The 27,170-nt window shown below is 39.1% G+C and overlaps 1 protein-coding gene across 1 annotated transcript; it reads right to left on the reverse strand.

Moving 5' to 3' along the window:
- Positions 1–1,331: 1,331 nt before the first annotated feature.
- AGBL3 (AGBL carboxypeptidase 3) lies at positions 1,332–24,312 on the reverse strand. The gene is given in 22 exon segments (XM_065740886.1): positions 1,332–1,537; positions 1,540–1,575; positions 1,917–2,119; positions 3,353–3,401; positions 5,276–5,387; positions 5,990–6,037; positions 7,144–7,213; positions 7,718–7,724; positions 10,043–10,101; positions 10,685–10,764; positions 10,916–11,012; positions 11,578–11,650; positions 11,653–11,686; positions 12,767–12,953; positions 14,737–14,983; positions 14,986–15,175; positions 15,177–15,516; positions 16,008–16,137; positions 18,723–18,830; positions 20,467–20,649; positions 21,787–21,847; positions 24,301–24,312. Coding segments are annotated over 22 exon segments (2,532 nt in total).
- Positions 24,313–27,170: the final 2,858 nt, after the last annotated feature.

The following is a 27,170-nucleotide window of genomic DNA, read 5'->3' on the forward strand; positions in this document are numbered from 1 at the left end:
ATCTAATACTTCAGGCATGGCTAGACTCACCTTTGCATTTTCAAGAAAGTCTGGTTCTGATCCATGTGGAAAAACAAGACTTGTCAATTGGTATCCTGTGTATACTTGGCTCAGCAAGTATACTGTGGGGCTTTACCCATCTACGGCATCAGGCATTTTAAGTATTTGGCCAGTTCTTTCCTCTTGAAGAGAAAAATAATTTAGGCTTTATTTATTACAGGCAATTTTAGCCCAGCTCCTCTCAAATGCTAAAAACACGATGGCCCTGATTTTGCAGCAATAGATTACAATTTACACATTAAAATGGAGAATGCAATAGAAACAGAGACAAGGTAGAATGAAGAAACCTGCTACATTGCTTAAGGGACAGTCCAAAGTACTACACAGTATAAAGGAGACAAAACTTAGTACCTGTTTAAAAAAGCATATTTTTCATCTCTTCTTCTAGATGTCTGTACAGTGCTGCACACCTCAAGACAATGCAAACTACGCAGGCATATGACTATAAAGATAAAATGCTACCCAGGTCCCTAAGGACACATGAATGGCCACACTGGCTTAGAATAACGGGCATTTATCACAGCAGTCTGTCTCCTAGGTGACTCTGTGTGGATGCTGAGGAGAGAGTAGAAATAGAACAAACATACACAATACTTTTCCAAGTGCTCTTCTCTGTCCTCACTCATGTCACCTGAGGACATTTCCTAGACCATATGTGGCTTGTCTATTTAAAAACTCTCCATGGTCTGTTTTTAAGGCACATGTCTACCTGAATCCATGCAGGTTTTTTTGCACACATCCACACATTCACAACATCCACACATCCACAACATTCTTTAGCAAGGAATTCCATAATCTGTATATGGATTTTATGTCAAATGTTCTTGCATGTAAAATTTATTTGTTGGTGAAAAGGGAAATGATTCTCATGGCTTATGATCAGTGAATGGTATCTTCAGCTGCTCAATGAATAATCCTTCTCCTTGAGAATCTTAGGAAAACTTCCAGATAGTGTTGAGGCAGGTAGGTGACACTCAGCTATTCCTATAGTTCCTTCTGGAAGTGGACACTGCCCCACAAAATCAGTATTGTATAGTTTAACAAAAATGATGCCTTATACTCCCAGATAAACTGGTTTAGAATTTGGGACAATTCTTCACATGGCGAGAGAAACTTCATAAGCACACTGATCAACTATGTGTGAACAATTTTTCATAATAAAAGGGCAAGAAGAATGCTTGTTTCTGCAGGTTACGTACTCCCTCTCCGCTAGCCATAATCCATAGTCAAAGTTTTGGGAACTGTTTAAGTAATTCTCATAGATGACTCTTTCACATGCTGTTGTTAGTTGAAGAACTGGGGCTCCAGAATACATCCTGATATTTTGCAGCAGGTTGTCTGCTCTCTGCTTCAGGCAGTAATGGCAGAGAGAACTGTGATGTGCTTTGTGCCTGGCAGGATTTGCTCTTCCTAAAATATACAGCTTGTCTTGCTGTCCTGTTTTTCCTGAGTCGTGTGGGTTTTGAGGAGAGCCTCTCCTCTTTTTGAAATCACTCTTTGCACCACGATCATGACCTGAGTCAAAAAGGAGAAAAAAAAAACCAACAAAAAGCAAATCTGCATCCCTTTATGGGATCTCCAGTAACTACAGAAGGAGAATAATGCAGGGTCAGAGGCTTTATCCCTCGTCATTAGGCTGAGATTTCTCAAACTTTTACATGGGCTGTTCTCAAAGATATTCTGGCCATTTAGTGTCTCAGCTGGAAAGCTCCATTAACACCAGTTCTGATATCCTCCATAGATTGTCAACTACATGAAGGAGTTTTCCAGCACTATTACTGCTGGCTACTGCAGTCCTACTGCTTTGCTAAATCCTGCTGTTCAGTATTTTTAGAATAGAACGGTAACTGAGAAACCTTTTAAATACTGAAATTTCATCTGTAAAGAGTTGGAGACACTCTTGCCATTATTTGTCTTCTGAGAGATTAAAATAAAGCTGGATGAATGGAAATTTTCTCTCCTGGATAGGATTATGTCACAAAATACACTTTTTCCTGACTCCTGTGGCACAAATGACTTCTCACAATTGCTGTTGGTATTACAGGCGAGTCTCTCAGAGTTAAAATACACAGAAGTAAGGACAAAAAATATTTTATTTCCATACAAATTCACGACAAGATGTATATGAAGGATGATGACGTAGAAGACAAAATCACTGCAGGTAAAACTCCTGTCTCATGCATTTCATAGAATCCATTTTTCTAAGAATCACAGGAGAAAAAAAAAAAGAAGTAATGTACTTTATTTCAAATTTTACAGAACCACAAGCCATCACACTGCATTAAGGACACTAGTGCCAATATTATATAGCCCTTATAACACTCCCTTTTCTGAGTCAGACAGAAGTACCCATCACAGAAGCAGCAGAGGGTTACCTTGCCATCAGAGAAGTAAAGAAAGACACCAAGACATTTCTTCCCTCTTTTATCAGTAGAAAGCCTAACTTTTCAAGCATTTGTAAAAATATCCTGAGCTGAAAGGTGCCACACAAGAATCTTTGAAATTACGTAATGTTAACAAATGAATTTGCCTTATTTCACAAGGCAATTCTGTCAGGATCTGCAGCTATCTAACTAGCCAGCTAACTCTACTTTGCACTGTTGCCAAACAACAGCCAAGTGTACACTAAGGAAGGTACAGTACATTTGTTCTACTAAGGAATGAACATTCATTGTTAGTATTACTGCCATAAGGTTTTGCAATAGCGTACTGCCTTCATTGTTCAATGTCAAATTGCCACACCCTAGAAGCAAAGGGAATGCTCATATTCATCTATATAACAGAACCATGACAATGCTGTTTTTTTAAACAGATGTACTAAAATTAGTACATGTCTGTTTTGGACTATCTGTGTCACCAGCTCCTTTGTTTTCTCACTGTTCTTTTCTAGTTGCATGACTATGCGCACTCTCCCTTCCTCCCTCTCTCCCAAGGCAGCACAAATCATCCCTTCTTTGAACAAAGCATCAGACCAGTGCCTGTGCCTCTCTCTGCCTCTCCAGTAAAGCTGGTGAAAGGAGAGCTATAAGCTAAAGGAGGAGGTCTGGTGCTCTAGATAGGATGGAGAAAGAAGGATTCTCTTCTTGTCTAAAATCACCTTTCACCGAAGTCTGCACCATGCGATGGAGTGGCAAAGGACAGCTGTCTTGGTTTGTGAATGAAAAAAATGATGCACAATATCAGAAGAATATAAAAAGGAGGAGATGAGTCTGACAGAAATCAGCTTGTGATCATTCTTTCACTCCAGCTTGTGAAAAAAATTAAAGGTTTGTAGAAAATAATACTCTCCTACCTGAAATATTTTCCTACTTGTTTGACAGAGGCTGTCATTGGCAATTTTACTGTAAAGAAAAATAAATACTCAATGTGCATGTCATATTTCTCAAAAATAACAACAAAATGAATCACCCAAATTTTTTCTTGGCCAGTTCAGATTAAGTGATGGCTGTGGCTAGTAAGGATTGTAATAAGTTACTGTAAGCAGACACCTACAGACATCAAACTAGACGATTAACATTCAGATTCAGGGTGGTAAGTTGTGGGGGTTAAGACTTCCTTCATATGGATCTCATTCCAACTCACATCGTCACATCCCCTTGTTGATCTATTGCCAAACAAAGTCTATTTCAGGACAGAATCACTCCACACAGCTTCTGGTGGAACTCTTCTGCTATGGATATAACTATATGTCAGGGAGTGAGAATGCCAAAGGCAACAGAACTATCTTGTGGTAAGTCTGCAGCTCTGCTGAAGTGTGCCCTCAGTCCTAGTCTCTGCTCCAAGGCAAGCAAGCATTGGCCATTCAGATGACTGATGGAGTAAACACACAGTCTTCAGCGCAGGGACTATGAGGAGGATGGAGAGAAGCTAGCAAGTCACGTGGCCTCCTGTGTTCCTTTGTGTTTCTCTTTTTCTGACCGATTTGCTAATATCAACAAGTCTAGATGCTCTATTAAACAATGAGAGAAGAAAGGAAACCCAGAGCTAAAGAGAGTGGGACTTATGGAGTACTACAGGGAAGTGACATATGCAAGTTTGAATCCCTTGAACTAAATTTAAAAGTAACAGCTGTCTGTCTTATGATTAAGAGCACTAATTGCTAGGCTACCATAGAGGCTGACTGCTACCCATTCACTTCAGAAAGCAATGCACCTGGCTGCACTATGTGTGGTGTCTGCAAACATCTCCACTGCATGAGTCAAGCTATGCCTGTCAAGCAATATTGGGAATGGTAGAGAAGAGGTGGAGCCATCTGTTTGATCTTGACAGATCACTAGCTGCTTGGATGCTAGAGTTCACTGCAGGAGAACAGGCTGAGTGAGAACAGGATGCCCTGGGGCATCAGAAGAGCCAGAGGAGCTGAAAGCAGCACGGCAGCCTCCAGACTGGTGATGCCACTGCGTTCAGGCAGCAGCTGAACAAGGGCCCAGCACAGGTGGGATGAAAGTACCTGTGTCACAGCAACCCTTAGGCTAGAAGTTGTTTCCTCTCATATACATGTAAGCACTTACCTTCACTACACATCCTTCTAATTATAACAAAAACAGTAGGAAAAAAAAAACCTCTGAGGAGCAGTCCAGACCTAAAGCCAAAAAAACAGGGGAGTAAGATTCAGGATTTTTTTTAATCTTTCCTCTAAGCAACCCAGTTCCAGGAAAGCCTAGATAGAATGTGATCTGTTACATTTTTACCCTTGGGCATAATTCCTAATAGGTAGGAACAGCTGCAGCTGGGGAAGAAAGTGATTTAAAGTCTCCCAGGACTATAAGAACACCAATTTGTACACAAGTTCTTTATCAGTCTCCTATTTTGCAGGCAAGTCCTGACAGTCATAACGTTCAAAAGCACAGATACTGCGTGTGCTGCAGAACTCAATCACCACTGCGGTTATTTGTGCCCAAGCTTAGAGGCTGGGAGTTACTTTTCACCTCCTCTCTCCCTCTCTAATGCAGCAAACTCATGTGTCTTCCTAGAAACCCTTTCATAAACTAAATATTTATCAGCTTCCAGCTACCACAGTGCTTTTTGTTCAGTTGGTTGGTTTTGTTTGCTTGTTTTCTGATTAAGTTCTCCAAGACACAAACAAAGTAGTCTAGTAGGGCAGAATAGCATTGGGTATATCTTGGAAAAAAACCAAAAAAAAAAGACAGGAATTCAGAAACAAGAACAAAGTCGCATCCACTGGGGTCCAGGGAGGTGGGTATGACAAACCTACAGCCGCTGTCTTCCTTGCTCCTCTGACTGGTAGCTTGGTAAATGCAACTGCCTGCTGTTTTCCCAGAAGTGCATGCTGTCCTCAGTGCCTTCCTGCAAGCTGCTGCTTCATGCTGAAAAACAGGGAAGTGGCATCAGGAAGGGGCATAGCTGGCTGTGGAGGCAGACAGCATTACAGCATCGGCCACCTTGGTCTGCACAGGAGCATCAGCACGGGGTAAGGATCTCAAGACCTTGGCTTCATGCTTGAGGCACTGCAAACAACCCCTTTCTTGTGTTTGCCAAGCAAATCCCTTCCAACCCCTATAATTCTGACTCTGTGATTCTGTGATTAAAGCTCTACAGAAATACTACCAAGCTCTATCCCTGTGTAACTGCAACATAAAAGCTTGTCTTTTAGTATATACCAAGGCAGTTGTTTAAATGTGTTAATATCTGCTCTTGATGTTGCCTCAAGTTTTCTCCAATGAGACTATTCCCAATCAGTAAAGGTGAATGTAGCGATGTGATGAAAATAGTTTAAAATAAAGGAAAATGAGCTCTTCCAACAGCAGAGACCAAGTGAAATCCCAGTCAAAGGACTCTGTATGTATCTTTTTGGAACATTTGCTTTTCTTTCTTTATGTTCAGTCTTTTAAAAGAAAAAAAGATAAGATTAAAAGAAAAGACTAATTGAGACTTTAAGAATTAAAATAAATATATAATGTTTATGTACTGGGTCAAGGTCCTGAAATATCTTACGTTGGATTTCAGTTCTTGGGGTCTGAGAGAGAGAACAGAAACACAAACAAGTTATTAATAAGCTCCAACAGAATGAATGAGAAAAGCATATCATTAATAAGTTATCCACTCTATGGCTTGTTCTGGGAGTACACAACTAAATTAGGACAGGGGAAGCTTCGTGAGTGCTCAATAAATAATAGGGAAAGGGTTAATATGAACCAGGCTTTTCTCTCTCTTTTTTTTTTTTTCCAGGAAAAAGGCAAGTTGACAATTCAGTACTTGGCCTGATTTCCAAAAACTCAAAAACTCAGCAATTTCTGCTCACATTTCAAGTTTTTGGGTGCTCAGCATTTAAAAATAAAATTCATTTTAATTCTGTGGAAGTAGGAACTTTATATTAGACTCAATTGTTTCAATTAGGATTTTTAAGTGTTTGACAACTATAATGAGGCTCACAGTTTCTAAATAGTTATGTATGATGTTGAATAACAATAATGGAGAAGTGACATGTTTAAAAAAGAGTAATTCCATAGGATGGTATCTAGGCCAGCTGAATACATGTGCTAAGTACTGCCTCAAAATGGCAAAGAGGGGCATAAGACATCTTTTGAATACTGCCAACATGAGTGTTTTCCAACATGAGCTGGAGCCTGGCAATAATCCCATTGTTAATTAAAACTGTGTTGCTTGTTTTCCTAGAATTCACAGTTACCTTTTTCTCTATTAGACTGGAAAACACAACAGAAAATGTTTTAATGGTCTTGAGAAAAGTCCTGTTCAATGACATTAAAAGTGAAATAAGTCAAGCTGAGTGAGTGGTGTGCTAGTGATTTTGGAGACTGAAGAGGAGCTGGTATAGGCTCCAGCTCCAAGGCATATTCCATTCAAATAATAAACTCCTGAGACAGAATTTTATCGTTTTTTTTCTGTCTCAAACTTGTTTATGTTAATATTTCCATTCTAAAATAAATCTGTGGCATAAATTAGATACAGTTGTCAGTGAAGAACAATGATGGTTCTAGGTCAGCAACTTTGGGTGACAAAATTGCCCATTCATAGTTATAGTGGTTGAATTAAGTTGGCATAAATCAGTCTGTTATCACAAAAAGAACACAGCATGTTTCTATTAGGATGAAAATTGCTCACATTTTTGCTTTCCTGACTTATGTCCTTAGCAATGGTCTTAAAGGGATCTCCTGATAGTTTGTTTTTTTTTCTGCACAGAAATAGTATGTAACATTTTGATTAATGAGGGAATATTATAGTTATGAAAAAAAAAAGTTGTAAGTAAACACCATGATCACAATGGCAGAAGGAATATATGTGAGCAAGCTTTTAAAGATAGAATTCCTTATGCTGTTCTGCTCAGCAAATATTTACGAACCTGGACACAAACATATCATACTGACAAGGGACCTCACTTCCTACTCTGTATGGGAGGTTTATTTTTAGTCTGGGAACCTGGAGAACCAGGGTTTCTCGGGAGTATTAATTGGCTCTGCTTTGTTTTTCCAGTGTTTGGGCTTCTCAAAGGAAAGACTGGCATAAAATGCAAAAAGCATGGAAAGCATTGGTCTGTCTATTGAACTAATGAAAGCATTCATAAAGCAGTTAGCATTATAACATACAGTGTTATAACATATGTATACAAAGAGACCATCAGCCTTCAAAACATTAATGACTACTTTCCAAATGACAGTTTGCAACAGGCAACAGTAACAGTGCTCCTGTTTTAGATCTGAGAGCCGTGTAGTTTTCTAGGCTGAACATGAACACAGTGCAGTTGAGGGCTCCAGAAAGCTCTAGCATGAATTCCATCAAAACCTCTACTGTACCTTTGATATTCCATTAACCACTTTATCCAAATGCCTTAAAGAACTTCTGTAGGAAATCTACCAAGAACAGCAATGGACATTTCTCTAGGACTTTAGATCTAAAAATGTTAATTTAGACACTGAAGGAGATCCACGAGGATGAGAGGATAAAAGGAAGAAATTTGTAGCAATAATTGTGATGTACTGCTCATTCAAACTCATTTGATAAACTGTTGTTACTTTCTGAGTGCATCTTACTGCTGTTATAGTGTTAGTTTGATGTGCTCTGCTCCTACTATCATACAACAAAAAGACTTCATTACATGGGATATATAAGTCTTTGTTTCATAAATTACAGAAAAGGATCTAGTGCAGCCCTACATAGCTAACAGTTATGCCATATCTACCGGTGTTTTATAGGTATTGGCACGCAAAGCCAACGACAGCTGACTGCCATTTGATAAGCCTGAGGTACAGCCCCTGAAACAATTAAGCTTTACCAAATATTCTCCTGTAGCTTCTGTTCCTAGCAAGGCATTCCTGTCTTCCTTTCTTCTAGTTTCTTTTATGTATTTTACCAAGCAAGTCTACCTAAACAATGAGAAGTGATACCCTAATCTTTTGCAGTGGTATTCTGTGCTTATCTGGACTTCAGTTATCTAAAGCTGTGTTACACTCTTCCAATTCTACTTCTGAGTTTGAAAGTCCCTGAAATCACAAGAGAGTTACACGTCTGTAGTGTCACTGGGATAGATTTAATTGTAAGGCCTTTAATCACAATCCCTGGGAAGCATACAACACACCAATGTTTTGCAGCAGTAAATGATAAACTACACAAGAATCACTGGCAGCCAGCTCCGTGTGCAGCTTTGTGACAGGCATCAGGCAAACAACCATGACTTGGTTTTTATGCGCCATTTATAGACAACAAGGAAACAGTGCTCAGGGACATCAGAAAAAAAAAAAAAAAGGAATCAATCCCACTGACTGGCCTGGTGGGCTTTTTGACACAAACAAGGTTATTTTTAGCAAATGCCCTGGAAAAAAAGTCGGATTTCTAGGCAAACTTTTCACACAGCTCTCAAGTTTCCAGCTCCGTTTTTTTTTTTTTTTTTTTTTTTTTTTTAATGCAGCCCTGGAAAATATTCCTGTGTGGATTTATCCCTCACATGTGAAGAAACTGCTTAAACTCTGGATAGAGGTGAGTCTCTGGATGAGTAGAGCTGCTGGGCTCTGCACAAACAAGACTCACCGCAGCTTACCTGTCTGCATCTTCTTTCCATCGGTCATAACTGAAACTAGGTCCAAAACCCCAAGTCAAGCAACTTATCAACCAACCCAGTCATCTGAAATGCCTATCTGCATGTTTTGAGAAGTGCTACAGGGTATCTCTTCAGTTTTATTCATGCTTAGTACACAACTTTAGTACTATGGTTTCCCTTTTTACTGTTGCTTATGGTATCTGTGACATAAACAGGAAGTAACAATTTACGGGAACTATTATTGTTGGCTAAGAAAGTAATAGGCTCACAAAAGTTTGTTTTGCTTCACTACAGTAAACATATTGAGGATTATTATAGCAATCACAGACAACAAAGAAATAAACAGGACAGGAAGATTCTGGTCCATACTTGTGCAGCAAGCAAATAGTTGTTTCAGGAAAATAAAGGGTCTCATTATCATTCAGTGAAAGCACTTTGTAAAATCTGAGGCTAGATTTGTCTACAAATTGGAAATAGGCAATGTGCTGACAGCACTTAGCAGGAGTATGATACAGTATGTCTGTATGTGTGAGAGGAAAACACAACTCCTGAACATTGAATGAAGTACCTGCAAAGTGTGGCTGACATCACTGCACAGTATTTTTTATGCTAAGAGTTGACATCACCCTCCTCACCCTTATCCTATGTCTGCTTGCTCTGCTGCATGGCAGAATCTGATAGGTATAAATCTGCCTGTCTTTGAAATTATACCACTACCTTCTGGACAATTTGAGTTAAGATATTAAGTAACATTATTGCTCTGCGCTGTTAATTTGGACTTCATCTCTGCAGATTATGTAAGCACTTTACAGTTATCAGCTATCTAATTCATTTGCTAATTATTGTTCTCACTGACCAAATACCAAACTTCTTTAGAATAGAGGCTAATAGTCACTAGAGATTATTCGTCAGTGGCATTTGGGTCAGAGATGTAAACAGTCAATAAAAATTCATAGCAGAAATTAGTACCTAGTTTTAGCCGGTGTGCAGCAGTATCATAGGAGTCTGAGCTGTCAGAAGATTGGCTGCTGTAAAAGATGAGCATTGCTTTATTTAATTTCTAGATTTGATGATTGCAAACAGTGTTTTACAGCATTCGTGCCAACCATTAGGTGTCTTCTATAGTAACTCTAGCTGTAGAGATGTAAATTTGTGTTCTAAATACCTGTCTGCCAGATCTACATTTAATTTTACAGCTAACCTGCAAAAATCATAGTCATCTTAGAGAACACTTGGTTATTGGAAGAGATCTGATTTATCCAGGTTATGCAGGTGACATCTGCTTCTGCTCGGCCTTCTTTTAGTTCCACTTCACATGCCTTCCTCCTCCAAGCCCTCCCACACAGCATTATCCTCTTTGTTCCCAGTGAGCTTTCCCTCAGTTCTCTAATGGTGCATTAAGATCTTGTGTCTCTTTTTATTTCCTTGCATTTCAGCTCCAGTTTTGAAAATCACCTTTCGATTTGTATACTCTGACCACCTGAAGTAAGATGAGATAAATCCGACTCATTTATGTTTTCTCAGAGAAGATCTACTGAAGTTTTATTCACTATTTACAAGGTGCAGAGAGCATATAAAATAATGTGGTATATCTTAATAGTTCTAAATTACCTGCAATCCCAGTCAAATGCATCAGAATTCAGGACCGTGGAGCTCACCTTAGCTTGCTGTCTCACAACTCTCTCATGTTCCTTCAGGCACAAATAATGATAAGAAAACCACATATGCTTCAATTCAAGTTATTAGCAGATTTACTGTTACTGTAATCCCATAGAGGATTATGTTTTGTGATGGTAGGATGAACTAAAGCAGGAGGAAAAGCCTCTGAGGGGCTTTCCTTACCTTATTATGGACAGAGTAGTTCAAGTGAGCATCACAGAAATGCTGTCCTATTGACTCCAAGTCTTCGATATTGAAATGGGTGCTTTGTCTCCAGCCTGCACATCAAAAGGAGCAAGTCAGGAATGGAAATGTCAGTCATCCTGCTGACTGCTAGCTGCAATGTGTCAGCATAGTGGCTGACTGCAAACTCATGTATCCGTAACTGAAAGAAGATAGAAATAGGTCTATGACTGAAGGTTATTATATAGATAGCATTATGGATTGTCATTTTGCCTATTTGGAGAAATCTATCTACTCATAGAAGATTAACTAAGTATTATATTACCTTCAACACCAACTGTATTTCTTTTTACCAAGGATTTTCTTCCTGATAGCTAATTCCCATACAAATATTTTTAGTTTCTACTTTTAATTTGCCACTTATCAATATTGTTGTTTAACAGTACAAATGTAATAATGCTAGCGGTGGCCTGAATGGTCACCAGATGAATACTGTAGTTTTGGTATTTTTTCCAGATCTTATCTTCAATTCATTTCTACCCAGTAAGAGAGAACACCAAGACGGAGTTGGTAGCTCAAGTTAACATTTTCCTTGAAGAAGCAGAAGGAAAGGTCTTATTTGATGATTTTTTACTCAATAGCTACAGGGAATTGTCTCTCACAACTTAGAGCCACAAACAGACTCTTCCAAAGTGTAGCTGTTGTTGATGCCTATCTTCCACATTACAACTCGCTCTTTCGTATTCTGAAACAGCAGTCTGGGAATGAGAACTTAAAAGACAGGTACACCATTAATCTTGGAATTTTATAGGAAGATGCGATAATTTCATTTTAAGTTTATACATATGTATACTGTATATCCTATCTACCAGAGAAATAATTGTGAGTTTTCAATCTACCATTGAATATTGCATGATGTTCAGAGTAATCAGTATTATTACTGGCATAATGGAGATGCAGGTGAAACAACAGTGTTCAATTTACTTTAAGGATTTGAGAATTCTGTAACAACTTTTATGCAGCTGTATTAACTTGTCCTAAATGAGTTCATATGGACTGCTGCTCAGATGAGTTGCCACAAATCCTGTAATGTACCAACATACAAATGTACTAAGAATTCGGAACAGCTCTTCTCTCATGAGTTAATACCAATAGTTTGATGTAACCTATCTGGAGCTCACAAGCACCATTTATCATTTTTATCTGAGGAAAGCAACATTAGCTGCAAGTATGCAAAGACATCAAATAGGTTCGTGTGCTGTGTACTACCGAACCTTTGCCATCTTTCCGATCAAAAAGAAGCTTACTCCAGTCAGATCTTGCTGGAAAATGACATATTTTAGTATCAGTAATTTCCTAATAAAAATATTTTTAGTTGAAATATCTTACAGAAACATGGTGATTCTGACACAATTTGCAACAGAAGAAATTAAAAAGATTCAACCTGAAGAAAATTTTCTTCTTTAGCTTACTTGTTTTAAATTGTATATATTATATATATGGTAATAGATATCTTATATGTAGGTGAGATATGAAGATATAATATTTAATGCTAGTTTTTCACATTATTAAGTAATGTTACTTTGACATTCTTCTGTTCTACTTTCTTTTCATTCTTTAAAAACTGCTAAGCTTATAACCTAATTCAGCATGGCATACTTAGGAGTGCTGGAATTTTAAAGGAGTTACTACTCTGTACTTCTACCGTTCCTAGTTTCAGCAAATTGAAGATTATTTTACTGGGTAAAGGGCAGCCTTTTAACAAATAAGTTATCCTTACAGAAAACTTAGGGATCCTCGTTGATGTCTGAAATTTCAGGTGACTACATTTCTAACCTGACATTTGCTTACCTTTTCTGGGCAATTCTTGCTCAGCAAGAGTGGAAAGGCACATGGATGCAAGTGCAGTGCTTTTGGTTCCTTCTTTTTCTCACAACCATACATAAAGACATTTTGTTTTCTGTTGTGACCATGGGTGTCACAGTACAGAAAAATATCATGCTTTCCATCACTCTGAAGTATGGGACAACACAGAATACTTTGCTAGAAGTGTGCTTTTCCCTCCACCTCAGAAATACTAGTTTGAGTCAATATGTTACATTTTAGCTCATGTTTAACCCAAAGAACAATAAATTGGTAAGATTTAATATTCTGAGCACAAAGTTAAACATTTACTATGCAGAATTGCTCAGTTTCTCCAGGATAAAACACTTGTCAGTGCAAAAAGGCATGATGGTATGCATCAGCAATCTTCATCCATGTGCTCATAAGCTTTCACAGCTTAGTTGACTTTATGAGTTTCAGAAGATGAGCATCATCTTTCAAAGCTCCATGTTCACACGTTTTTGTTTGTTTTGCTTTTGTTTTGTATACAGTTCCCCCAATCTCCTTCTGTACCCTGATTACATACATGGTGGGTTTTGGTTTTTTTTTCCACTCTGCCATTTCTCCCCTCTTATCCTCTTCTTTTAACCTCAGGTTAAGTTACATACATCCACATCTGTAGCATGTTGTGCAGATGAAACCCTAATTCATATCCGCTGCTCTTTTGTTATCATACATGTGCAAAATAACACATGCTATACAATTATGATACTGAAGGATAAATAAATGGCTCAGAGTGATGTTGTAAATAGTTTTTCCCTTATCTATCTTTTTTATGCTGTGCCATAATTTTGCCTTGTGTTATCACATAACTAGCCTTTTAGAAGAAAATCTGCAGGTAAACATACTGTTGTTTTTGCTTTGTTTTGTCTTTTTTCAACCTGCATCCTTGATGTCCAGTCCCTGTCAAAGCAGAATCCTACAGGAAAGATGCGAGGACAACACAGCATGTTGCCCAGGGCTCTGCTGTGGACAGGAGTTAGAAATCCATTGTGGAGCTTCTTAGCAAGGAAGCAATAATAAACGTGTCTGTCTTAGCTGAGTCTGAAGGTCAGTAGGATGTCAGAACACATAATCCATACTAATTATAGGGGACTCACAAGTGCAAGTTGTCTTCATATAGTAAGACAGAGATAAATTCTCACAGAAAAGGAGAGGCACAGTACTCATCTCCTTCAAGCTAGGGACTTAAATGCCAAAGCATTTACTTGAAGGTAAACAGATGTTATCTAAATGTTATCTAAAACTGTATGTAACCAGCACTGAATGGAAAACACTGAATGCAATTACTGTGACACTGTTTTTTTGCTTGTTTATTTGTTTGTTTGTTTTCTTCACAAGAATCTGTTTCAATTTATTACAAAAGTTAAACCAGAGAGATTTACTAGCAGAGATTACTAGCTGAAGATTTACTTTACTGCCTGGAAATTTAGTTTTATATCCAGAGTATTTATGTTTATGTGCCTTCAATCTGCCTAAGGAATCAGATGTATTGTAACAAATAGCAAACTTGACAAGTCAAAGTTTCTGTCAGATGGATGGCTAGGATCTATTCTGAATCTAAATTAATTCTAGGACATAGTTGTATGCCAGAAATAAAGAAAACTAGAGAGATGTTAGGATTTTGATAAGATCTTGATAGAGGACAATGAGAAGAAATAAGCTAAAATATTTTGATGAAAACTTTTTCACTGTGGAGATATAACCTGTAACCAAGAAGAGGAAGAAAAGTTACAGAGAAAGCTACACAATACTGAAGCAAAAAATAACTTGCTCTGAAATGGAACTGGATAGAAACTAAATAGTTAGAAAGGCTTGGGTACATGGTAAAGAGATAGATAATACCAAAACAGAAATGGACATAGAGAAGTCACACTAAAAGAGAGACACTGGACAGGAAAATCATCCATTTTAATGGGGAAGAAAATTGAGGTTACCTTCTGATCATGTTTCGGGTATACCAGATGGAAGGATAACTTTTCTTCACCTTTGATTTGTATTTGCGTTTCAAGTCGTGACCTGTTAAAGAGCAGTGGTGATTTCCCACAGTCACACCATCTGGATTCAACATTGGTACCACTTTGAAGATGAAAGTGCCATGGAGCTGTTGAGCTTTGCCTGAATTACCAAGAATGTAATCCAGAATGCCCTTCATTATCCAGGAACTGTTGGTTTCTTCAGGACTCTTGCAGTTAGAATCACAGCCTTTCTCTTTGTATGCTTGCCACTTTCAGGGAGGTTGGTGATAGTTAAGACATGCACTATGTTTCCTGCCCGGGAATGGCACAAAACATGAATCTTGCAGAACTTGGACTTCATTGGATCTTTAGAGATGGCCACCAGGTATTCCCACAGGTTGGAGTAGGTGTAAGGATAGCCAGTGGGCAAAATAGCAGGTGTCTCTGTCATGAGGAAACTGAAATGTCCACGTTAGTGAGAAATACTGACGTCCACCTTGGCTCAAATTGTTTTTGTAATACTTGATTACATTTCCTGTTCTTCGTCAGCCAATGTTGTGCTTCTTAGCATCAACTTCTGAGTACAACAGTGGCCGCAAACCATGGCTATACAGGCTGTAACACTTGGTAAAGTTAACAGTAATAAAGCAATAAGGCATCCCTGCCTGAGTATTGCTTACTTGGAAGTAAAACCACTGCATGTGCCCGCTCGTGTAGAGGTCAGTTCACAGGGTCAGCTGGTACTCAAATTCATTCCTGCTAGGTAAAAAAAGGCAAACAGTTGTGATGCTGGTTAGCACTGCAGTACAGTTCAGTATCGAGCAATGCAGGCTGCCATGATTGCCACAGACAATCTAGTGCAAATCCTGCGGATGTACATTGTCACTACTTAAAGACTGCACAGCTGCCAGGAAATGATGTCTAATTGCATGAAGCGTGTCAATAATACAACTGTTGTTTTTCTTAGGACTTAAAACTAAGACTTCTAAAATAAGTTCTCTACACAGTGCTTTAAAGCACGTGTTTAAGACAATTGGTGTGGGTGACTATACTATTCAGTATTACAAAATGCCTATCAGATCATTTTATGCAAAGGTTATTTGGAACTCTGTTTGAAGCTTATTCAGCTGTGTAAGATAGGTGACAAACCCAGAGAAACATCCTGCTCAGAAGATGGCAGCAGGCAACAGGTAATAACAATTTTGACAATAACTCTGTTATAATTAAAGAAGAAAAGATTACAAACTTACACTTTAATGACCTTCTGCAAATTACTGCTCTCAAACCGTGCTTCAAAGATGAGAGTATTGTCCATTTTCTGATGGAAGATCTGTTCCACAGGGAAGAGACCTCTCATTTGGGAATACATAAAGTAGGATTCTGTGTTAGCTAGTGGGAGGAGTGGGACATGCATTTAATTTCAGTTGGAGTCATTTTAGGGAATACATGTATCCTTCTGAAAATTCCTTCTAGAAACAGACAGCTGCATGTAGCTGAGCTTCAATACATACTTCAGATAAGTGTAAAAGAAATAGCAGTAAGATTTTGCTGCCCATTCCCACTCAACTTTATGGATTTTTGCCAGCCTAAAATCTGACTGTAACTGCATGAGCTTGGGCAAAGAAAACCTAACTGCTGCCGTGAGTTTTTAAATCTTTGTATTTAAATACTTTTTAAGATGACACCCAAATCAAGAGCAATTACTTTCATGTTATAAGTGGTGTTTTCACACCACATTTAGCATACATTTTCAGCCCAACTCCTCTTTGCTCTGTTCTGCTACTATGTTAACTCTCCTTAGATGAGATGCACAACTTTCTTTAGTACTATTCATTAAAACAAAACAAAACACAGAACTGCTAGATACGCCATGAGCATATTTTTTGGCTTGGAAGTTATTTAAGCTCCAGAATATTCTTCGCATAATTTTATCCATCGAGGATCCTCTCTTTACAGATCAAGGCAATAATTAGAGTTCTTTTGCTTACACTGTATTGGTGCTCAATGTAGCAGCAAAGCTTTTGCCACCAAAGTGATTACTGGAGTAATCAAAACTTCTTGCTACCCCTGAAGTGCATCCACAAAATAGAGAAAGAAGATCTGTGTCCTCTGCTGAAAGCCAGGAATCCAGATTATCTACTGCAGAAGTCAGCAGTGTCATGTGGTGACGCTGGCAGGACCAGAGTCAGCAAGACTACACAGAATGAGACAGCATGAGCTGCACTTGGAGAACTTTCCTGTTGTTTTAGAAAAGCTCTGACAATGTGACTTAAGAAAGCTAAGCAAAGCCAAGATTTTTTCATTCCCTGAATCATTAGAGAAGAATTGTTAGCTTTGTTGGTTGGAATACCCCTTTGAATAATTACTGTATAGCTGAAATTCTGTCCACAGTTTCTCCGCCCTCCGCTTCCTCTTTAAACTCTTCCTTAACATGAAGGGAAAAAAAAAATGCTTCAGCAGTCAATCCAGTGAAGCCCTCTTCACTGTACTGTGAACTGAACACCTGTTTCAGACAAGTGCTACATAATGAAATGTAGAAATAAAATCTGAGATGTCTATCATAGTACATTGATTTTTCTGCCTGTCATCTCTGGACTGTTTTTTTTTCCGTCCTAAATTAGATGTTAGGAGGGCATGCAGGAACTCAGCAGCAGGCAGTCCCTGGCCCAATAGTAACTCCTCGTTCCTGTTGAAGTTAAATTCAGTTGGAATCACAGGAGAGTGCAGCTGCTGCCTCCCTCAGGATACAATGGCTCGTTACATGCTAGTCAGTCTGCTGTTGTAGGTCTTCTAGTTGGAGATGAATGGTCTGTAAGAATGTTAGGGTTTTAAAAATGAAATTTGGATGGTGAAGCTGCCAGCCTGGAGGTTTGCATCCCAGAAAGCGGAAAGTTACATTTTTAAAGATCATCAACTAATGGACTGAAACAGAAACCACTATCTTTGTTTTCAAAAAGGCAGGAAAGATGTATGATGTGTTCCTCCAAATCAAATGTTAACAACCAGCTAGTACGTGATAACATCATGTACAGAAGTAGTGAATTTCTAGATAAAATGATGGTGTATTTCAGCATACTGAAAACCTTTAGCAGCATATTGCAAGCCTTCACAGATATGTTGACATCAGGAAGAATGTCAGCTACCTTTCAGTTTTGCACATCTGCAAACGTGCCATGACACGTTGCACATCTGCAAACGTGCAGGCCACAACCAGTTTGAATTTTTTTAATTCAATCCTAGAATTGCAGAACTATTACTATCCCTTCTTATCTGTTTATAACTGGACCAGGGCCAAAACCAACTGCCTGAAGCTCCCTGTTGATTTAATGCAATTGTATCAACTTAGTAAACAAAACAAACAAACAAACAAAACCCACACAGAAACCCCTCTAATAATCAAATAATGATAGAGGAACAGGGCAACTAACCTCCTTCATTTTAGTCCAATTAATCCTTGCCAGACTTAGGCAAGGATATATAATCAAGCAAGGATCCAATCTGGCTAGATTTTGTTTGGAAATCTTAGCTAAACAACCGTAGCAAACAGGATAATAAAATTTCTCCCAACACAGACTTTAGAGGTGACCCTGCATACAGCTCTTGTCTTTTTTATTTTCTCTTCTGGCTTGATGTTAAGTAATCTTTTCCCACTCACATTTTCATAAACAGCTCATTTTAGCTATTTCATACTGTTAGTTGCTGGGTACAATGGCTTGAACTGAGCTGGACTTCTGAGATAAGAAACCACACAAGCAGAATGTGTGATTGATGAGACCTCTGTGTGAATAATTTTCTTCTCTATATATCAGAAAGGGGTGTATTCTCAAGTGCTAAAAAAACCAATAAAAAACTATATTGATTTAATTAGTCTTTGCATTAGGTTCACTAAGGAGATAAAATATTGGCATTAAGCAGATGCTTAATCTACCCACAGCTTAGAGCAACATTCCTCTGGGTGTTCTCACCTTCTTCTCCTAGGTAAATCACAGTGCCCTTGTCAGGAGGTTGGTAGGATGGCATCATCTCCAAACCTATTGGAGTGTACAGAGGCTCAGGGCTACTGGGTGTCCAATCTGAAACTGAGAAAACACATGGAAAGACTACAAGCAGGAAGACTGTATTATTAAAGACTGTATTTACAGAATGAAGAACACCCTGAAAAGCAGTTAACCCTATTATTCTAGTTACACATAAAGGAATAGCGATGCCCCTTTATAAGCCTCATCTTTTGGACGTGTGAACAAATCTCTACTGTGACTGCAAACAAAAGCATGTATCGATCTGTATCTAACTTCTGCTGTGCAAACTCATCTGTATTCTTTGTACAGTTTGTTTACTCAGTGATTACTCTGATTTCCTGTATTGCTCTCTATGAGCACATGGTACTACTAAGAAAACAGACATTCCATCTACAGAGTGAAGTTGTTGATTGCTGACCACACCAACAGTGCAGCATGTCCCGGTAACTTGCGGGACATCTGCCTGGCATGTCGAAGAGCTGCTGAATACTGACTGATGGTACATTCTGGCAGCTGACATTTCCTTGCTGCAATACTCATAACAGTCTGTCCCATTCCATTGAACATAACAGCAAAAGGGCATAAATGACTCAGTGCCACCTCTGTGCATTTCTGATTTCTCCTGATTACATCCACATTGTAACATGTTGTTTTTATAAAGCACAGGAAGTGATAAACTCTTCACTATCACTTAATAGGTTTGAACAATGACTTCTGTACAGACTACATAAAGGCACTAATTAGCTGTCATTTATAGCTGATCATATAGTCATGAAATAGAGCATTGATACTGCTAGTAACAGGTCATAAAGACTGAAGATTGTCAGGCTTTCTCTGTCTTCATCCACTTGCAGCTTTGTTTCACTTGGTTTAGCTGCAATTTATTTAACTCATCAGGTGTGTTGGGCCAATTTGTTTTACTATTGTGTAACTCTGTGTAGTATAACCTAGGTATTTACAACTTCACCAGAACAATGTAGTGTGAGAAATAGGGACCTGACATGATAGCAGAGGCTTTGAGAAGCAGAGACATACAATGTGACAGAGGAACATTGGCATGGAATGATAACTGGAGGGGCACAGATTTGGTAGTGGAGACCACACGGCTATTAGCAACTTACCTGGAGTCACCTAAAGACCTGGAGCTGGCCTAAACTCATTTCAGGGCACAACAAAGAGAATAAGGAAATAATATCTAACGTGTGAAGAATACCATAGGTAAATTCAGATATAATATAGAGCATCAGGACAATGAAAAAAAGAGAGAAAGGTCTTAAGAACAAGCTAGTACACATATAAAAATGACCCTCAAAGTCATTTGGATCCCAGAGTAAGGAAGAAGACACCATGAATATGAACCTTGTACTTCTCCCAGTAAAGGACTCCAGAGCCTGATAGTTCACAGCATGCGACCCCTCTCCTTCACCAGAATTAAACATGTGGAATGAAACCATTGTCCTTAGGATCCACAGGAGGAGTGAGAAGGGGAGCCACGAAAAGAGGGCAAGTAAAGCATATAAGTAGCAATTTTAACCACGCTACCGTTTTCAATTCTTCTGTAGCAATTATATCTGGACTAATAATGATTTATCTCTTAAAGATTTCAGTAATACTAGCAATGAGTTCTTCATGTAAGATGTGCTTCCTCTTTGCTCATGGGCAAGATTTTGAGTGTGACTCCATAACTTACCAACGTGCTCAATTCTGTCCCTGGTGACTTCACACTGGTTTGGCCAATACACCTGGGAAAGCTGACCTGCAGGTGGTGAGTCACATGGATTCTGCAGCTCCTGCAGATGGGGCACCACCACCTCTGAATCAAGTGGAAACAGTATTTGTTTTGCCCTTGGAAAAATATCAGCATAAACAGAATCTGTAGGAAAGTGAAAGACCCCTCACATCAATCTCTTCTGTTCTTTCAAGTAGAAACAGGCTGCAGAGATTATCTACATGAAATTAGCATAATTAAGCATAGCACCATAAAATTACATCCGAGTGAAATGTAAATTCAATGCTCCAGCCTATAAATCACATTAAATTTCAAATTAGCATTGAATTAACATTTAATTCATTAAACCATAAAGCACAAGAGCAGGAAATATCTTGGTTTCCCACAGAAAATCTTGGTATTTGGTGTTGTTATTGCTTTTATTACTAGCTTACTATGATATGGTTGACAATCACAATGCATCAGCCAAAATCTGTGCTGTGCCATGTTATATGAATGGCCTAGTCCTAAAAAGCTTATCATACAGTCTATCCAACAATGTACTGCTAGCATGACAGGAGAGGTAATGATGCTATCTAGAATCCTATAATTGGAGGCACTTAGAGGAGGTGGGAGGTCGTCTTTACTTGCCAGTAAGAAACCCTTCCAAGTAATGAGAAGCCACTTGAATGAAAACATAACAGACAGAGAAATGGCGCTGAAAAAAAATAGTAATTGGAAAATTGGGACTGTTACTGTGCACCAACCACTACACTGTCCAGAGTTAATTACTTCTCTTTGCCAGAGATATGAAATGTCACCTTTCAAAGCATCACCTCATCCTTCAGACTATCTACTTCGGACAGCACAAAAGACAGGAGTTCGACTTCATGGGGATTGTTTTTTTTTTGTTGTTGTTGTTTGTTTTTTTCTCCTCACAGCAAACAAAAGAACATCATAACAAACCACAGCTTTTCAACATAAAGATCTGAGTGTTGATGATTCCACACGTGAAAAGTACATTAATTGAAAACAAAACTGATGAACCCATTTTTAAACTCTTCTGATTATCTAACTCTAGCAGATTCTTCTCTCATCAAATACCAAATCTAGACAAAGGCACATTGTGGGATGGGATTGAGATAATCACTTGCCTAGGTTAAGAACCACAAAGCGACTAGGTCTAGCCTAATTTTGGTTACATTTTGATAGCTATGTGTGCATGGATATTTATTCCCTCTCCTTTCTTCCCACACTGTTCTTACAGGGAAAATGGAGAGGAATAGCTGGAAAGGTCGCAACCTGGAAGAACTGTGCACTGTTGACTGTCCTCTGCCACACAGGAGTTACGGGAGTCTTCATCCTAATAAATAAATAATTAAATCATAGAATCATAGGATCACATAATGGTTTGGGTTGGAAGGGACCTTAAAGATCATCAGCTCCAATCCCCCGCCATGGGCACGGCTGTCACCCACCAGATCAGGCTGCCCAGGACCCCATCCAACCTGGACTTGAATGCCTCCAGGGATGAAGCATGAATGAAACACTAACATAAAATAGTGTCTTCTTTCTTTATTTTCAGAAAGAAGAGCTACCTCTGCTTTGGCTTACTTTATGACTTAGATACGAATTAGGGCAAATTTACAGTCATTTAGTTTGCCTCTCACAGGAGACATGATTTCTTTCATCTTGTTTCCCAGTGCCTTTCTTGTGCAGTACTGGCAATCATACGATTGGGTGAAAAGGCAGAAAAAAAGTTTATATAAGAAAAAATGTTTGTTTTTCCAACTACATAAATTACCTCTCTGATCCAACTCATCAGAGTCTAATAGCAGAAGAGCAGGAGAGGCAATGGAAAGGAATCACTAGGGCAGTGGAAATGCATGTATATGCCAAAGTTATCCCAAAGCAAAAGTGCTAGGACAGGGAAATGAGGAACATGATATTGGTGATTTGAAGCTTAACACTTGGCAAGAATTGAACAGGAGCCACTCGCATACAAACTGTTCGTGGGCTATGAAAATAAGTCTGCTAACCTGGGTTAGATTTGAAGCACACAGAGAGAAGACAGACAGGACTTTTCCTCTCTTCTGGGTTTTTTAATCTAGCTCCTTTTAATTAACACCACAATCAATTAAAAAAAATTACTTTCTTGAAACATGAATGTCATTAACATCCAATCTCTTTCACAGCTGGTAAACATACTCAGCTTAATTTATTGCTCTCATTTACATTTACCACGGTTGCAAGTATGACACAAGGTTTCTAAAAACCTGATAGTCCTATAGCTGATCAAGAGCTTTGCTTTTAAAGTGAACAATTGAAGACAATTCACAAACTAAAGCACAGATAAAAACACAGAGAAAGTGTGGGCGTTTACTCTGCTCACTAATGCTCTCAGTGGTATGTACAGAATGAGTGATGAGCTCTTAGGACAGGCTTTGTGTAGTCCTTCATACAGTAAGAGTCTGAAACGTACATAGGCTACTCAGAAAGTAATGCTTCCTATTTATTTCCATTGAAACTACAAGAGATACAAAGAATATAACACTGTTTTGAAGAGGAAATTCTCAGCTACAAAACACTATTTTTTCCACATAGTCATCAGCATAAGTGATGCATTTTTGACAGCAATGAACAGCCTGCATTCTGCGCTTGTAAAAATCTGCATGGCTGTCTAGAACATGGCTTGACTTTTGCATCACCATTGCCACTGCATGAAACACACCACCCATTGCCTCACTGTCCTCACATCCACTGTTGCTCTCCGTAACTGTTCAGCAAGCACTGATTAGTGTTGATGGGTGCTATTTTTTCCATGTGGAGGAACTCAGTGACACACCTTTGCTTCATCTTCACTTCTCTGCCAGATGCCATTTTGTCAGACTGCCCCTCTGCCCATCTGTCACACAGCAACAAAACATTGGTGGGAGAAGGTTCAGTCCCTCCTGTCTTACCACTACTATCTGTTTCTGACTTCGTGGGCCAATGTAATGAATTACTTTCAGAGCAGCCCTGGTGCTTTGCAGGCAAGCAGCCTGTGATGCTAGCAGAAATGGTTTGTTACTAGGACTCCTCACTAACCTTTTCCCCTTGAGCCATTTTTATGTGCTCAGGACATGATTGGCTTTCAGAACCCAGAACGGGGCATAGCGTGGGCTGAGCTGTGGCCATGTGCCATGTGCACTTGTGTTCTTGGGGAAAACCATGGTGTTGGCTGCAGCTTTATTTCAAGTGCTGACTTTTAGCTTTGTCTCGCAGATTATTACTCTTCGTGTTAATTTGTTCCTGCGTGGATCAGGGATGTCAGGATTTCAGGATGAATGCATTAAAACTTCGATATTCAGTGAACTGCTCTTCACAAATACTTCATTTATTTTTATGATGCTCATGGCTGTCCTTTCTTATCAGTTATATTTGTGTTTGCAAAATGGAGTGGTAGGTGCTCTTTTGAGATCCTCACGTATGCTTCAACAAGGTTTTGTCATGCATTTCGCCACGATACTTTATCTGCAGCAGAACAGCTGTCCCACAGCACTCTGGATTTGAAGCTTAGAATTAGAGAATCACAGAATCACTGACTTTGGAAAGAGCACCCAGCCCAACCTCCAGCCCATCCCCACCATGCCCACTGACCGTGCCTTCAGTGCCACATCCACGTGGCCCTGAACACCTCCAGGGACGGTGACTCCCTCCACCTCCCTGTGCAGCCTGTGCCACTGCAGCACTGCTCTTTATGAGAAGAAATTCTTTCTCATCTCCAACCTGAATCTCCCCTGGCACAACCTGATACAAGCTGCGATGCTGTTATACCTTCTTGGCCATCTGAGTGCGCTGCTTTTCTTTTACTAAAACTTATTTATCTCCATTGGAGCAGAGGAAAATGGGATTAACTGTTATTACGTTGGCAGCATGGAAGCAGCATGACCACCAGGTGGTAGCATCCTGTAAGGAAGGGCTGCAATGGCGCAGAGCATTGCTGGTGGCACTCGGGTCCAGCAGCCAGCTGTGCTGTGGAATGCAGTTTTTTTAGCATTCAGGTGTAGTTCTTTTCTGTTTCCTTGAGTCACTTCACTTTGAGTTAACCTTGTGTGAGGGAGAGCAATTGGCTGTAACTCTTGTGTGGTTGCATGTATGCCAGGTCATCACATCTTTCTTGTCAGCTGTACACCCCCATAGGCTGGTGGCAAAGAATTTGGTCAAGAATGCCAAGTGCAAGTCCATTACAAAATTACCAGCTTCAGCTAGCATCTTGGCTTGTGTGCTTCCATGCCTGAGGCACTTTTGCACTGCAATCCATCTGCTTTTTGGTTTTTCCTAATGGCACCTGTAATGGCATGACCTCAGAGCACACAGTCACCTCTTGTGTGCTCCTTCTGCCAGCTCAGGTCAGAGTAATGTAATGGGTTAATTTCATGCGTTGTGAGAGATCAGATATCATCTGGTTTCCTGGGATGATGTGAAGTTTGTGTTAATAGATAAGACAGTGAAAACCACATAATGTGCTCTGTCTGATTTAACAGAAATGCACTCATGTGCCTAAACATTATCGAGATTAAGTTTGTGCTGCTGAGTGGTCTGGCAGGGTGCAGATGCATGTTAGCAGGCATGAAACCACAGTTTCAAGCAAAATAAAAAAACATGAACCAAAACAACAACAACAAAGCATTTTCTTTTGCTGCTCCTTTGTGAAAAGAAGTGAAATGGGAGCTTCTGACAGATTTCTGGGGCAGACGGCTGTGGGGATCATTTTGGCCTGGGTTACAGGCAGCAGAAAAGGTGCATGAGGTTGTTCTGCAAACTATTTTACTGTGGATTCTGGGAGAAATTAACCTTTGTTCACACATGGGAATTATGGGAAGTTACATGAGGTCTGGCAGCACCAACTAATTTCTACCCTTATTTTCTATTCTACATCATACTTGAGTGAAGTTTTTATTTTTTTTTTAATATGAATAGGACTTAAAATAAAGGCAACATTCAAATTACAACATTATAATGTTAATTTAGCTCTGCAGTGGAGATAAGCCCTGGGTGCCAAAATCTTGCTGCATTTCTATGTGCGAATGCTAGTTGTGATATGAATAGCAACAGTTTTGTTTAGAAATGACATGTTCAGACTGAATGCTGAGACACTGTGGCATGCAGTTTAAATCTTGGAAAGATAAAAAAATAGAGATGTCAGTACCAGTAGGGACTTGTGTTCATTGTCATTTGCTTAGCAAGAGCCATAACCCACAGCCTAAGCTGTTGTTTTTATTGTGGAGTCCAGCTTTACTCTTGTGCAAGTCTTTCTCTTCAGTGCTAATGAAATAATCACGCATTCATTGCACAGGAAGACCCTTTCCTGAAGGCAAAGAAGTGAAAAAACATTAGTTCACGTTGTACAAGATGAAGCCATGGTTCACCACTCAGTGCTGCAGATATGCACGCATCACAGAATCACAGAATCTCCTGAGCTGGAAGGGACCCACATGGATCATCGAGTCCAACTCCTGGCTCCACACAGGACCACCCAAAAATCAGATTCTGAGAGTGTTGTCCAAATGCTCCTTGAACTCCATCAGCTTGGAGCTGTGCCTGCTGCCCTGGGAAGTCTGTGCCATGCCCACCACCCTCTGGTGAAAAACGTCATGCTTCACATTTCTCTGAAGTAGCACTATTCTTTGTGGTGCAGTGAAACGTGCTTACATTAAATATCATACAGAGCAGTTTCAAAATAAATCATGTCCTGAAGTGACCTCATTCCCTTCATTGCTGTTTCCCTGTGCCAATAAAATAGCTTCCAGAGTGATAAAATGCTGAACTGGAGACAGCTGCCCAGTTTGTTTCTCTTATACAATTGTTGATACGTTTTTCTAGTTCTGTGTGGCTTAATTTACATGTTTTCCTTTTATTCCACAATTCTACAACCACTTTTAGCTAATTAAAAACAATATACTCTAGATACTTATACAGCTGGCTTACATACAGGGTTTAGCAAATCTATGAATTTTTACAGCTCCTAGTCCAGCAATCTTCTTTGACTCCACTTGTTTCCTCTTCTCTCTTTTTTGCTCTTTACAGATATTTTCTTCCCTCAGGCTGTCTCAGGAGAGTTACGTTCCCAGCTGCCAATGCTGTCTTTTGTGTCCATGCTTGGTTTTATTTTTTTATTTTTATTTTTATTTTTTTTCCTTTTTCCCAGCTCCAGCTTTAATAAACCTCCTGGGCTTTTCTTTGGAAATTTCATCTGCAACTGTAAATAAACCCACTTATGTTTCTGATGCTTCCATTCGGATTAAAAAGCAAAGTGACTTTGTTTTAAATTCTGAACAAAGAACTTTTGAACATGAAGATAGATAACAAACACTCCAGAGCTGAAACCTAGCATACAGACAAATAAACGCATTTTTAGGCTTTTTTTCTTCTGCTTTCTTTAACAATTTGTTCTGAGCCTCTGGTAATGCTTAAATTAATTCCTCTGTTTACTGAATAAAATAAGGAATTCAGCACAATTTTTCACTAGAGGGTGTATATTTCATTCTTATCTTCCTCCCCAAGGGCTCTGATTCTTACATTTAAAAAATAAAAAGCGTAGCTCACACTCTAGTGGAATACTTCAAATATTTTTCTTAGTTACCTTGTTCTGTTTTTAATCCTTGGATGAAGCTCTTGAAATGTGTTGAAACAACCTGACATCA

This window comes from Cyrtonyx montezumae, unplaced genomic scaffold (assembly GCF_038088225.1).
Source record: "Cyrtonyx montezumae isolate F1298 unplaced genomic scaffold, pur_monq_1.0 scaffold_3, whole genome shotgun sequence".
NCBI classification, from domain to species: domain Eukaryota; kingdom Metazoa; phylum Chordata; class Aves; order Galliformes; family Odontophoridae; genus Cyrtonyx; species Cyrtonyx montezumae.